Consider the following 14509-nt stretch of genomic DNA (forward strand, 5'->3'; position numbering starts at 1 on the left):
TCCCCAGTGAAGCTCTTGTCCTCAGTGCTATCAACACTCTCCGTAATTCCAGAGAGTCAAAGCTCAATGAAACAGTGAAGGTTGTTAATGTCACCTATGAGAGTAAGTGTTATCCTATAAGGTTGTAAAGTTTTTAAATGGGAATTAGTTAAACAGTTATGAATGAAAAGCTTTGACTAAAAAATGAATTGTAATTTCCTCTCCACACAGAAATCTCAGACACCTCCTATGCTGTGGTCTTTACATTTAATGTGATTAACATCAGCATGCCAGAGGACACCAAGTTTAGAGATAACACCTACCAGCAAGTGCAGGATACCATCAATAATGCGGTAAGCATGAAAAATGAACAGTGTAAAAAGGTTTAGGTCCAATGCCAGTTTTCACTAGAAGTTAATGAATGGTTTGATTTTTTTTCCTGCAGCTGAACACTCTTCTGAATGAACCTGGCCAGCAAGTTTTTAAGCTCAAACCCTCCAACTTCATGTAAGATACACGCTCACTTCACAAGCTTTATTGTTTAATGTGTCCTCACATTTTAGCTTATTAAAGATGTAGAAAATTACACATTCCAAAAATAAAAATTTAAAACTTAAATTTTTAGAATAAGTGCATTAAAGTCCCTTACGGATATCTTCTGTTTGTCCTGTAGAAGCACTTCAAACCAGATTGATGGCAGGATGGATTACACCTTCCAGGACACAGATGCCATACAACCAGTCAGTTTCCTAAATGAGCTACGTTTACCGACCACTACAACGTTTCCAGAACCAATAACCGGTTTCGCTGCTACTACTTCCAACCTCATGTAAGTGTTGGTTTTCTATTTTGAGGTCAATCAAAAATGAAATTGTATTGAGAAAATAAGAACATTAAATTTAAAGGTTTTTTTTTTACAGATCGGGTTCAGCAGTGGTCAAAAGCAAGCTGGTGTTCAACTCCTCATCTCCAGTCCCCAGTGAAGCTCTGGTCCTCAGTGCTATCAACACTCTCCGTACTTCCAGAGAGTCACAGCTCAATGAAACAGTGAAGGTGGTCAATGTCACCTATGAGAGTAAGTGTTATCCTATAAGGCTGTAAAGCTTTTGAATGGGAATCAGTCAAAAAGTTATGAATGAAAAGCTTTGACTAAAAAATGAATTGCAATTTCCTTTGCACACAGAAATGTCAGAAACCTCCTATGCTGTGGTCTTAACATTTAACGTGATTAACATCAGCATGCCAGAGGACCCTAAGCGCAGAGACAAAGCCCACCACCAAGTGCAGGATACCATTAATAATGCGGTAAACATTAAAAATGACCAGTTTAAAATGCCAATGCCAGTCTTCAACAGAAGTTAATGAATCATTTGATTTTTTCTCCTGCAGCTGAACACTCTTCTGAATGAACCTAGCAGCCCAACGTTCCAATTCAAGACTTCTATCTACAAGTAAGACAGTCATAATCTTGTTTCCACATGAAAATGTATGAAAATAAAAATGAAATTTCCTAGAAAGATCTCAGCGATTGCATATGCAATGATTCCCTGATACTGTATGCAACAGAAACTCTATATTGTTGTTTCTCTATAGGAGTACATTAAATCAGATTGAGGGCATTATGGAGTACAACTTCCAAGAAGCAGATAGCATAAAACCAGTCCGCTTCCTACAGATGCTTAGTTCATTGACAGGTTTGTAAAAACTGAAATTCAAACATTACTCAAGATTTTGTTTTAAATGTGTTGCTCCACCAACACCAAATACTGTAACTGTAAGTGTCCTCCTCTAATCATTCCTTTATATTACAGTCCTAACAACAGCCAGCACTCTGACAACAAGCACAACTTCTCCACCGAAAGTGTAAGAGCAGTGATTACAGAGTCGTTTTGTACAACCTAGTTGTTTTCTGAAATGGTCTTTACATTCCTGTTAATTTATTATCTTTGGTAGGTTTGGGAAGGCTAATATAAAAATTCGATTGGTGTTTCACACAATTGGCCCAGTACCAAGTGAATCTTTCATTGTAGACTTGGCCAAAAACATGTTTTACTCACGTTACAAAACTAAAGAAGCCTCAATACAAACCCGGGACACAAAATTTGTGAATATCACCTATACAAGTGAGTTTTTCTCTCCTCTTTAGGCTTCTTTTTGTTGTGAATATGACACTTGAATGCAAATGATATATATTGTGCAGACCTAACTTGCTTTTAATGAAAATGTTACCACTCACATAAAACCACACAAATAATCCGTTTTGTTCTGTGTTTTAAGAATTAAATGAGAGCTCCTATGCTCTTACATTTGGATTTGAAATAAGCAATATATCCATGTCTGAAAAATTTGAACTAAGGAATGAAACCTACACTACAATTAAAACCACTATAAATGGACTGGTAAGCTAGAGATACAAAAACGTAATCATATTAACTTTAATGTTAATAAACACATTAATTTCTGTATTTATTATTCTACTCTCCAGCTGAAAGACATCCTAGAAAACCCCTCAACTGAGATTGATCTCAAAAACATCGAATTCCAGTAAGTTCTAGATCTGAAGAAATGACATAATGATGGCACTAAATTTGCTTTTATCATGAAATAATTTTTAGTATTAGTAGATTGCTTGTGAGAAAAGCTGTATGGTTTTTAGATAAATTATTTTTTTGTTCCTCATTGCATGTTTGAATCTCCCCATAGGAATAATAGCACAGAGATTGTGGCCAGTGTTCAATATGTTTTCTCACAAAGTGACTTGAATATAAACAGCCCCTTTGTCAAGAACTTATTCCAGGCTCAGGAAGGTATTACCGCATCCACATATGCTATGTCACATTTTATATGCCTTGCTCCATAAATACTGAATACTTGAATTTAACACGATTCTATTCCACTAATCATTACTTTTTATTACAGTCCCAACTTCTCCACCGAAAGTGTAAGTGCAGTGATTACAGAGTCGTTTTGTACAACCTAGTTGTTTTCTGAAATGGTCTTTACATTCCTGTTAATTTATTATCTTTGGTAGGTTTGGGAAGGCTAATATAAAAATTCGATTGGTGTTTCACACAATTGGCCCAGTACCAAGTGAATCTTTCATTGTAGACTTGGCCAAAAACATGTTTTACTCACGTTACAAAACTAAAGAAGCCTCAACACAAACCCGGGACACAAAATTTGTGAATATCACCTATACAAGTGAGTTTTTCTCTCCTCTTTAGGCTTCTTTTTGTTGTGAATATGACACTTGAATGCAAATGATATATATTGTGCAGACCTAACTTGCTTTTAATGAAAATGTTACTACTCACATAAAACCACACAAATAATCCGTTTTGTTCTGTGTTTTAAGAATTAAATGAGAGCTCCTATGCTCTTACATTTGGATTTGAAATAAGCAATATATCCATGTCTGAAAAATTTGAACTAAGGAATGAAACCTACACTACAATTAAAACCACTATAAATGGACTGGTAAGCTAGAGATACAAAAACGTAATCATATTAACTTTAATGTTAATAAACACATTAATTTCTGTATTTATTATTCTACTCTCCAGCTGAAAGACATCCTAGAAGACCCCTCAACTGAGATTGATCTCAAAAACATCGAATTCCAGTAAGTTCTAGATCTGAAGAAATGACTTAATGATGGCATTAAATTTGCTTTTATCATGAAATAATTTTTAGTATTAGTAGATTGCTTGTGAGAAAAGCTGTATGGTTTTTAGATAAATTATTTTTTGTTCCTCATTGCATGTTTGAATCTCCCCATAGGAATAATAGCACAGAGATTGTGGCCAGTGTTCAATATGTTTTCTCACAAAGTGACTTGAATATAAACAGCCCCTTTGTCAAGAACTTATTCCAGGCTCAAGGTATTACTGCATCCACATATGCTATGTCACATTTTATATGCCTTGCTCCATAAATACTGAATACTTGAATTTAACATGATTCTATTCCACTAATCATTACTTTTTATTACAGTCTCAACGACAGCCAGCCCAACTTCTCCACCGATAGTGTAAGTGCAATAATTCCAGACTAATTTTGCAAAGCCAGGTGTTATATTACCATCTAATGAAAATAGATTGCAATAGATAACACTAAATAAGTCATCTAAATAAATAAATGTACCATCTCTTGCAGGTTTGGGAAGGTGATCATATACATCAGCCTCGTGTTTAGAACACGGGGTACTATACCAAGTGAGAGTAGCGTAATGCAGGTGGCTGACACTCTGTTGAATGGAATGAAACTGAGAATTAAGCGTGATCTCACAACAAAAGGTCTGACTGACCTTGTGAGCTCTGTGAATGTCACCTATACGAGTGAGTTTTTCTCTCCAGTCCTTTTTGTTGTACATGTAACATTTGAATGCATATTGTGTACATTGTTGTAAGTTTGCCTTTGAAAGAAATGTTTAAATCAGTATTCTCTGAATGGATAAGTGAAATTTCATCATCCACTTCACAAATAATTATTGTTTAATTTTATTTTTCTAAAGAAATTACTGAGAACTCCTTCTCTCTGAACTTCGGATTTGAAATCAGCAATGTGTCCATGTCTGAGAGACTTGAATTAAGGGATGAGACCTTCTCAGTGATCGAGAACTATACAAATTCATTTGTGAGTTGCAGACACTGATAAATTGAAAAATAGACAAATTGGTTTATTTTAGTCACATTAATCATAATATAAACAAAATAATCAATAAAAATGTATTTCTGAATTTCAGGTGTCCAAGATCCTAAATAAAACAACACCTACTAACTTTAATTTCAAAAACATCACTTTCACGTAAGTTCTGCCTATAATTTTTATTTATTTGTTTATTTATTTATTTATTTATTTATTTTTTATCTCAAGCAGTGTTTAAATAATTTCAAAAGATCTGCTTTGAGTAGATTTTGGGTGAGGGAAAGAAATTTTATTTCTCACTGTACATTTTAATTTCTCCGCAGGGGTTATTCCAATGTGATTGAGGCCAACGTAGAGTATATTTTCACAGACAGTGACATTGGCAGTTTCGGCTTGGTCTCTACTTTCCTCGGTACAACAGCGGCTCCAACAACCTATTACCCTACAGTTCTGAACACTACAATTTCAAACAACGGTACAAATGCAGCATGGGTTGTGGCTATCATTGTCCCAGTTGCTATTGTCATTGGGCTTGTACCTTGCTGGATTCTTCTTTGTGTAAGTATTATGATGACTTAATGTCGAATATGTGCATTGAAAGTGAAGTTATTAATGAAAACATGCAGGTGTTTTCCTTTTGTAAAGAATAGACTTAAATTTGCCTTTATATTTGGTTTTTAATGTACAGTTGATTAAAAATGCTTTCAAAGTAAAATTTCCCTTCATGATGTTGACTCTCACTTTGTCTGTTTATGTTTAGTGTTTGCTGTGTGGTTGCTGTGCAGCAATCAGAAGACGCTGGCACAGAAGACGGTCGTACAATGTACAGTACAGCACTCGAAACAGCATCTTCTAAAGACACTCAAGAACAAACCTTGGCGCCTAAGAGATGATTAATTTTCCTGTATTGCTGGGCATACAGGACCTCTCAGAATGTGATGCAACTGTGATTAAAACGAACAAACAAACTACTATTTAAGAAGTGATTTTATTTATTTAAAAAATTCTGTTATGTAAAGTAAAAATGATCATGTTTTCTGAATGAAAGATTTATTTGGTAGTACTGTATGTATGTAATTGTTAAGGGACAATGTAGAATGTGTTGATCACTTCTTTATTCACGCTTCATGTACTTTATCTTTATCTAAAATAATATATTGCACCCTGATGATATATTTATTTGCAAATGCTCAATGAAATGTTTTAAGACTGTGTAGTTAAAAACTGTAATTTAATAAAAACTTCAATATAAATTTGAGAACATTATTATATCATTATATTATAACTTTTGGTATTTACTACTAATACACCCTGCTGAAAAAACCTGCTAAAACCAGCCTAGGCTGGTTGGTTGGTCTTAGCTGGTTTAAGCTGGTCTCCCAGCATGGCCAGGCTGGAAAAGTGGCCAAAACCCCTCTAAAACCAGCCTGCTGACCAGCTGTGACCAGCTAAAACCAGCCAACCAGCCTAGGCTGGTTTTAGCTGTTTTTTTCACCAGGGCAGAGCTTTACAGCTTTGTATGTTTCAGTTGGTATCAACCCACCTGTCCTTGCTGTCAAAAGGGTTATGATGATTGATAAAAACGATTTTTAACACTCCATTTCCCATTCACTAAATGGGGTGTCAGCCATTTTATAGTGCTGACTACGTTGTGAACAATTTAACAGACACACCTAAACAACGGCATTCGTTCTATTGTTTATATAGAACGTTTCTGAGGATTCAGTCATAAACAGGATTTTTTGGTTAGGTATGGAAATTAAATTAAGGTCATCTGTGGTAGATGTTTCTGAATATTATACACAAGCTTCCAGTAGGTATTTACATATACACGAACAGCAGAGGTCCTCAGCGTGCACTGTTTCACGCATGTACCGACCATCCCCACTTCTTCGGTAAAGTAAATGTATTCCAGTACATATAAATACGAATATATTTCCCTATTTATGACTTAAGGCAGAAACGATGTGAGTAATAAATAAAGGAGAGTGGCAAATGATAACATGGATTGAAGACTGAGCTGCACTCACAATTTGTTAAAACAAACATCACAATATGAAATGTATGCTACACGCCCTTTCTTCCTAATTAGGTTTCATTTCACATTGTGAACTGGTTTGGAATGTGAAGTAAAAGAGAGAGAGAGAAGAAACGCATTTCTGATGACAAAACATTGTTTGTTTTTTGTGTGTGTGGTTTTCTTTTTTCTTACTGTGTATTTGTAGCAAAGTAATTAAGTACAGCCTTTGGCACCTCTGAAAGACTTTGAATTCTTTCTCTGTGGAGTCATTTGACATCTCACTATGGGAAACCGCCCCTAACCTGTTGCACAGGGTCAGGTCCACATTCGGTACAGCTTCTTGAAATGCATGAGCAATGATGAGATGCCTTACAGGAATGTGTGTAAAGATTTAGCAGAATGGCTTCCACTCTGTGTACCCTGTGAAAAAAACAACCAGCCTGGTTTTAGCTGATCATAGCTGGTCAGCAGGCTGTTTTTAGAGGGGTTTTGGCCAATTTCCCAGCCTGGCCAGGCTGGTCTTAGATGGTCAGGCTGGGAAACCACCAGCTAAAGCCAGCTACTTCCAGCTTAAACCAGCTAAGACCAGCCAACCAGCCTAGGCTGTTTTAGCTGTTTTTTTCAGCAGGGTAGATTCTGTGGAACTTAAACACCTCTAAATGCTCAACAGAAATGTCTGTGAATAGCTATAATGCTCAACACATGTTTGTATGAAGTACTGACTGCACTTTTGCCAACACTACATAACATGGTGAGGACACGGATGTCATATATATTTATAGGCTGTCTGTCTTCTGTGATGTGTTCAGACTGGGGCTGCAAGGGCCCCTTTTTTCTGTTGAACTAAAGGCCTTTTGAAGCAAAGCTTTTATCGTGAAGAAAAGTAGGCGTAACTACAGTAAACAACAGCTGAGTTTCAATATGTGAGGCAAAGCGCTAAATACGTGAATGTCACAAAATCACTTTGTTCCTCTGAAACGGAGCAGAACGGTGCACTCTGACCATTCCAAGTTTCGTCAGGTATTATGTTTATTGTCTGCTAGTGGGATATTACCAACAGGATTCATTATATAACTTTTGGAACAGAACTGTAGAGGAAATCAGTCCCATAAGACTTACAAATTACAATTAGAGCGAACAGCTCAAAAGCTTGGCTTTTGTTTTATTTTATTTAAAAAAAAACACAAATAAATAGGCTATGTAATAACAATTTATTGATAGTTGCTTTTTTCACAATGACTCAGATTTGATGCACTTGAAGTGGGTTGGGCTGTGGCCCAACTGGCTTTACCAGTTTTGCAGTCTGTGACGGTCGAGCAACAGATATGTGCAACTTCAAAACAAACAACAGACAGATCAAAAATTTGACTGTTTATCGATAAACTGATTTTCATCATGCTTACATAGCACAAAAACGCAACAGCATTTGCGATCAATTATGTTAATCTAAGCAGTTACAGTCATAATTTCATACAGTCCTTATATGGCTTGTTGTTCAGCTGCTAAAACACCTGTAAACATTTTATATAATATAAAACTTTTTTTATTTTTGGATGCATTCATAGCACTAAAAACAGTGAAAGGGTCTGCTACTAAAGGACCTGTTTCTACCCGCTTTTATCTCTTGTTTCTATGATGCATGAAGGGTTCTCACAGAACATTGTGTATTTATTTTAAGATAATCCCTTTTGTTCTAATTGGTCTGTTACATGCATTCCTGTCTCTGCAGCTGGGTATTGTTTGGAGTTTGTGAAAGAGATGAAGAGAATGAAATAGGATAGTGACAGTAATAGACAGTGTGGTTGCCACTGAATAGGTCACATAGGGTCTATGCATAAAATCTTAGCAACAAAAAGAAAAAAAAAATATTCATTCCAATATATTGAATACATCCTTTTATATTCTCGCCTGTCTAGACTAGTATTTTGACATAACCTTGTGCGTATTTGAATAATCAGCAATGCAGCATTACGCAAGCATAACCACGTTGGAAATGATAATGCAGAAGGAGAGAAATGAACTCTGACAGAGCTCAAACATATTTTAACGCTGATGCAGTAGCAGTCTGAAAACCACCCATGTTTTTTATTTTTGTTCCTTCCACCATAATAACCTATTCTAAATATAGCGGTGTAACTATTTTCTCCTTTTTGAAATGAAAATTATTTGACTGCAGACTATTAAAAATTAATTCCCGCAGAAAAGATTCCTTAAAATTCCTTAGAAACAAAGCTAGAGAAACAATTTTGTGTGATATGGATACAATTATCTGGCCAAATCAGAGGTTTGATGAATAAAGTTAGTGCTTACAATACATTTGTGATCTTTTTAAAGTTTAACTGAAGTAAACAATCAAAAATTCCAAAGCAATTGCTTAAAAATGTCCTAAAAACCATCTGGACAACCTTGTAAAATACTTTACACCTCTGGTTAATAATGCTTTTGTTTCTTATTCACAGACGGCAAAGAAAAAAACGCTTTCAAAAAACTGATTTGTCAGTGTGACCTAAAATCCGGCAAATTGTCAATTTGTCAAGTATAATTGGTTGCTGAGCCAACACTAAATAATATTGAATTCAGGTAAAACTGAGACAATTATCCTGATTTCACCCTATAACTCAGCAGTAAACACATCAAACAGCTTTATTTAGATGTTTAATTAGAAGTTAAAGTGGGAAATCAACATTTCTTTTAGACTGATAAAAGCAGCCCTACCTGGAGTTATAAAGTTCATTTTGTTGCATCACTTTCAAATTGCTGTCTGGTCTTTCATCGTGACAGGAATCTTGGTCCACCTCATTCTTTACACATTTCAGCTTATCTAAAATTATATATTTGTGAAGCCAACACCTTTTTTGACCTGCCTTGGTCTCCTTTACACAAACGGTTCTGTTTTAAATCTTAGATTAATCTTCAATGTAACACATTTAAGTGAAGCATGACTAATGCCATATATCAAAATAATTTGACACAACACTCATTTCTTTTTTTCTTTTTTCTTTTTTTTTTTTTTTTTTTGAATTAAGACTACTTTTATTCTCAACTCTGTGACGGACAAAATGGGATTGCTTTAAAATGGATTTTACCCAGAACATATAAAACAAAGATCTGCCTACTGTGCCCCTCATAACAATGTAATGATAACAAATGTAACATTTATCATAATTGTATCAATGTTTAAGTAGACATATTACATTAAATATTCTATTTATAGCAAAACGATTTAAGATATTTACGATTTTGGTACATATATTTACTAAAACCATGACTATTATGACTTTTTTTTTTTTTTTTTACAATTATTAAATGTAGTAAATTTGTCTGACTTGAACAAAAAGTGACATGTCCAGAATTATTCATACCCTTCTTAATAATCAGTAGAAAACCCTTTATTTACTATTACAGCAATCAAACGCTTCCTATAATTGCTGACTAGCTTTAGCGGTGAGCTCCAGCTCTTTCAGGTTGGAGGGTCTCCTTGCCATCACCCTGATCTTTAGCTCCCTCCACAGATTCTCAATTGGATTTAAGTCAGGACTTGTTAATGCAAAACGTTAATGTTTTTGTCTGCTAACCATTTCTTCACCACTTTTGCTGTGTGTTTTGGGTCGTTGTCGTGGTGAAATGTCCACTGGCGCCCAAGGCCAAGTTTCTCTGCAGACTGCCTGATGTTGTTGTTGTAATTTTGATGTATTGCTCCTTTTTCATGGTGCCGTTTACTGTGATTAGGTTCCCTGGTCCACCTGCTGAAAAACACCCCTAAAACATTAGGTTCCCACCACCATGTTTGACAGTGGGGATGGTGTTCTTAGGGTTGAAGACTTCTCCTTTTTACACCAAATGAAGGCTACATCATTGTGGCCAAACAATTAAATTTTTGTTTCATCTGACCATAAAACAGAAGACCAGAAGTCTTCTTCTATGTCCAGATTAACATTTGCAAAGGCCAAGTGGGCTTTTGTGAAACCCAGCAGTGTGCAGTGTCTGTGGACTGTCTGCCTTGAGATGTTGCCACCAACAGAGTCCAGATTCATCATGATGGCCTTGGTGGTGATCCTTGGATTCTTTTTTACCTCTCTCACTATACTCCTGGCCAGCACAGGTGTCACTTTTGGCTTCCGCACTGTAGCCACTGGAACTTCAAAACATTTAGATATGGTCTTATAGCCCTTTCCTGACTTGTGAGCAGCCACAATGTGCAGCCGCAGGTCCTCAGTGAGCTCCTTTGTCTTAGCCATGACTGTCCACAAACCAACAGCAGAGAGCTTCTGTTTTTCACCTGTTGAGTTGATTAAAACAGCTGATCCCAATGAATCAGGAAAATTAGGCTGCTTTAGAACAGCTTTGACTATTTGGAATGGTATAGAACTTTGGATTTTCCCATAGACTGTGACAGTTTGCAAAGGGTATGAATAATTTTGGACATGCCGCTTCTGTTCAAATATAAATAAAAGCTGAGAAATATTTTTTTACACAATGATGCCTCTTGTACATTGTCTTATTATATTTTGGGAAAAGAAATGTGACGGGGTTGTGTGTTTTTACTCAAAGTGATGTTTCATTAACAAATTTCAGGAGGAGCTCGCGCAGATAATTAACACGGCCAATTCATCATCAGCAATCACTCCCTATCCAATCACTCTCCCTATCCAATTACTACAGTCCCTTTAAATAACCAAGCAGTCCTACCTTCAGTTATCTCTGATTTCAGCATTGGCACTCCCAATCGCCGCAACATGTCCGAGATTCACTCGTCCTCCGAGGATTATTCCTCAGATACAGACAAACCTGCAGCTCATCCAGCCTCCATCCAGGTCGCCGCTCAGGCCACCAGCGCTCCGCAGGATCCACCAATCGAGCCCGCGGCTGCATCACGGGGCCGCAGGCCCTCACGCACCGCCGCTGCTCGCACTCCGAGCAGTGTTGTTTTCGCCAACGATGACGAAATCATTTCGTTGACGCCACTTTTTCATGACGATAACGAGACGATGACGAGATAAAAATGGCTCGTTGATGACTAAAACATGACGAGACGTGTGTGAGTTTCGTTGACGAGACGGGTGGTCCATCAGACGTTTAAAATGCATGACATTTCTGCTTATTGTGCATGCCAATCAAAACCTTAAACGTACCTGCCGCTATGGCAAGCCGTTTTAGCATTAAATACTCTTTGCCATACTAGTATGGCAAGCCGTTTTAGCATTCCATCCTTGTTTGTCTTTTATGTTTTAAAACATTCCTTCATTATTGTAATTATTGGTGAAAATAGTCGATCCGGAAGCTCACATTGTGTTGAACTAGATCTGCTATTTTCAGAACTTACAAGTGACACTACCCAACAGCAAAATACTTACCGACCTACATTTATTTGTTAAAAGACTACTTTTTCCCCTTTTTAGACTAAAACTAGACTAAAACCTTTTTGGCTTTCGTCGACTAAAATTGGACTAAAACTAATAAGCATTTTAGTCCATAAGACTAAGACTAAATCTAAGATGGTTGTCAAAAAACAACACTGCTCCGAGACGCCAGCTTACGCCGTCTCCACCATCTTCCAGACGTCGGGCATCTTCCCCAGCGTCTTCTTACGCTTCAGCCTTCTCCTGCGCCCCAGCCAAGGGAAAATGGACCGTAGCCGAGCTCTGCAAGGTGCTCACCAGCGCCGGCGTCGTTTTTCCACGCCGTTCCTCCAAATCGGATCTCCTCGCCCTCTATTCATCTCTCCAACCGCAGGAAAAGCCTTAATCTACCCCTCCCTCCAGGGCCTCAGGCAGAGCGCGCTCGGGCCGCAGAGCCCCCTACTCCACGTCAGGACGCAGCAGAAGGCCGTCACCGAGCTTGGGCCACGCCCCGGACACAGCAGTCTCCAGCCACGCCCATCCCGCTCGATCCTCGAAGCAGGAGCTCGCCGCTCATGCTGTCAGAGAGCCGGCCATCGCCTCCACAAGCCGCCACAGCAGCACGAGCTCGCCCACTCCAGCGGCCGATTCCCGTCCGCAACCCTTGCCTCTCCTTTCTCTCCCCTTTTCATGGCCCGCAGCACCGCCTTCCGCTCATAGCACGAGCATTTCCCCCGCTCATGCCACAAGCACCGGTGCTCCCCATTTCCCCTCTCTTCCCTTCTGTTTGCTCCGCCCCAGGAGCCGTCCCCAGCGCGAGCATGCCTCTATCCTCGCAGGCTCCGATGCACGCCATTTCCCCCTCTCTTTCCCCCCTTCTTTTCCGTCCCAGGAGACGGCCGCAGCTCAGGTTTACCGCCACTACCGGTCCCGGTAGCCACTTTCCCTCCTCCTCAGGCCCGTCCTCCCTTCTCATTGGCCTCAGCCACACCCCTCCCAGCCCCGCCAAACGCTTTAGCGCAGGAACCTCCCCCAGTTTCCAACTCCATCAGGACCCAGATACTAGCAGGTCTCACACATGGATTCCACCCCGGCGTCCTGAGCCTCCCCTCCCAAAACCTCATCTGCCCAAATCTCCACACCGCTCTCACCGAACCCGAAATAGTGGACGGCCTAATCAAAAAAGAAATAGACTCAAATTTCATGATAGGCCCCTTTTCTGTCCCTCCCTTTAACATCTATCGAGTCAGCCCCATGGGCGTTGCCACCAGAAAAAAAAAAATTCTCAGGCAAAAAAAAAACGCCTGAAGAGTTTTCTCTTCACTATCACGACGTCGACCAAGCCACTACCTTGATTAAAAAAAAAAAAAAAAAGCAGGTCGTGGCGCTTGGTTGGCCAAAGTCGATATTACTTCTGCTTTCAAAGTTATGCCCATCCACTTATTTGGCATTCGCTGGAAAAACGAATTCCATTTCGCCGTCCGCCTCACATTTGGTTGCAAAAGCAGTCCAAAAATCTTCGACACGCTGTCGGAGGCAATTTGCTGGATCCTCTCCAACAATTACAGTTTACCCTATCTGATTCATCTTTTAGACGATTCTTAATCATCTCACCCCCAGATTCCGTCCCAGCCGCACACCTCTTGACAACCCAAAAGCTTTTCTCAGAGCTCGGGATTCCCCTCGCCCAAGACAAACCGAGGGTCCTAGCACTTCCATCGAATTTTTGGGCATCAATTTAGATTCCCAAAAATTCCTGGCTTCCCTGCCCAAAGAAAAGATTGACAGAACAATTCTAGTAGCTTCCACTCTGTTAACGAACTGTAGCTGTACAAAACGCGAGCCGCTATCCATTCTGGGTCATCTAAATTTCGCGATGCGCATAATCCCACAAGGCCGCCCCTTCATTTCCCATCTCCTCTCCCTCTCCTCCTCCGCCCACGCCCTTGAGGACCGCATTTCCATAACTGATTCTTGCCGCAACGAGCTCAGCTTATGGATTTCCTTCCTTAAACAGTGGAACGGCTTATCGTTCTTTTACAGCAATTTGGTTTCTTCCCCAATCGATATCAAATTATATACCGACGCCGCCCCCTCTGTCGGCTTTGGAGGTTTCCTCCTGGGCCGCTGGTTCGCTTCTACCTGGCCCCCCGAGTTGGCAAATTTACCCCTCCAGCTATAATCCTCAGCACTATTTGAGCTTTACCCATTAGTGGCCGCAGCTTCCCTATGGGGCAAAGAATGGTCCGCCACCAGCATCGTCGTCCACTGCGACAATGAAGCTACCGTGCACTGCATTAACAAAGGCCGTTCCCACTCCCCCGCACTCATGCCTTTGCTCAGACGTTTGATTTGGATTTCAGCTTGTGACCAATTTATCATAACTGCAAAACACATCCCCGGGTCAAAGAATCAAATCGCTGACTCTCTCGTTTTGTTTTTCAGAAATTCAGATCGCTGGCTCCAGAAGCGGACCCGCTCCCAACCCCAGTCCCTCCTTATTCAGAACTGATATTCCCATAAC

The 14509-nt window shown here is 39.3% G+C and overlaps 1 protein-coding gene and 1 long non-coding RNA gene across 2 annotated transcripts; both read left to right on the top strand.

Moving 5' to 3' along the window:
- The first annotated feature begins 2865 nt into the window (after positions 1–2865).
- Positions 2866–3949, top strand: LOC141337079 (uncharacterized). The gene is made up of 5 exons (XR_012355731.1): positions 2866–2920; positions 3011–3180; positions 3335–3456; positions 3543–3601; positions 3760–3949. It is a non-coding gene; the product is annotated as an uncharacterized lncRNA (long non-coding RNA).
- A 104-nt stretch (positions 3950–4053) lies between these two features.
- LOC141337078 (uncharacterized) lies at positions 4054–5879 on the top strand. The gene is made up of 5 exons (XM_073842831.1): positions 4054–4316; positions 4493–4614; positions 4724–4785; positions 4950–5184; positions 5387–5879. The coding sequence occupies exons 1-5, from the start codon at positions 4208–4210 to the stop codon at positions 5480–5482; spliced, it is 624 nt and encodes a 207-aa protein (XP_073698932.1). The 5' UTR covers positions 4054–4207; the 3' UTR covers positions 5483–5879.
- Positions 5880–14509: the final 8630 nt, after the last annotated feature.

The sequence above is a fragment of the Garra rufa genome, chromosome 6, assembly GCF_049309525.1.
Source record: "Garra rufa chromosome 6, GarRuf1.0, whole genome shotgun sequence".
NCBI classification, from domain to species: domain Eukaryota; kingdom Metazoa; phylum Chordata; class Actinopteri; order Cypriniformes; family Cyprinidae; genus Garra; species Garra rufa.

What these genes read in the sequence shown, in the direction of transcription:
- LOC141337078 (XM_073842831.1), top strand. Translation starts at nt 4,208, where the DNA reads ATGCAGGTGGCTGACACTCTGTTGAATGGAATGAAACTGAGAATTAAG. An exon ending in TTCAAAAACATCACTTTCAC is followed by an intron (nt 4,786 to 4,949) that starts GTAAGTTCTGCC and finishes ATTTCTCCGCAG; the next exon opens with GGGTTATTCCAATGTGATTG. An exon ending in CTTGCTGGATTCTTCTTTGT is followed by an intron (nt 5,185 to 5,386) that starts GTAAGTATTATG and finishes GTTTATGTTTAG; the next exon opens with TGTTTGCTGTGTGGTTGCTG.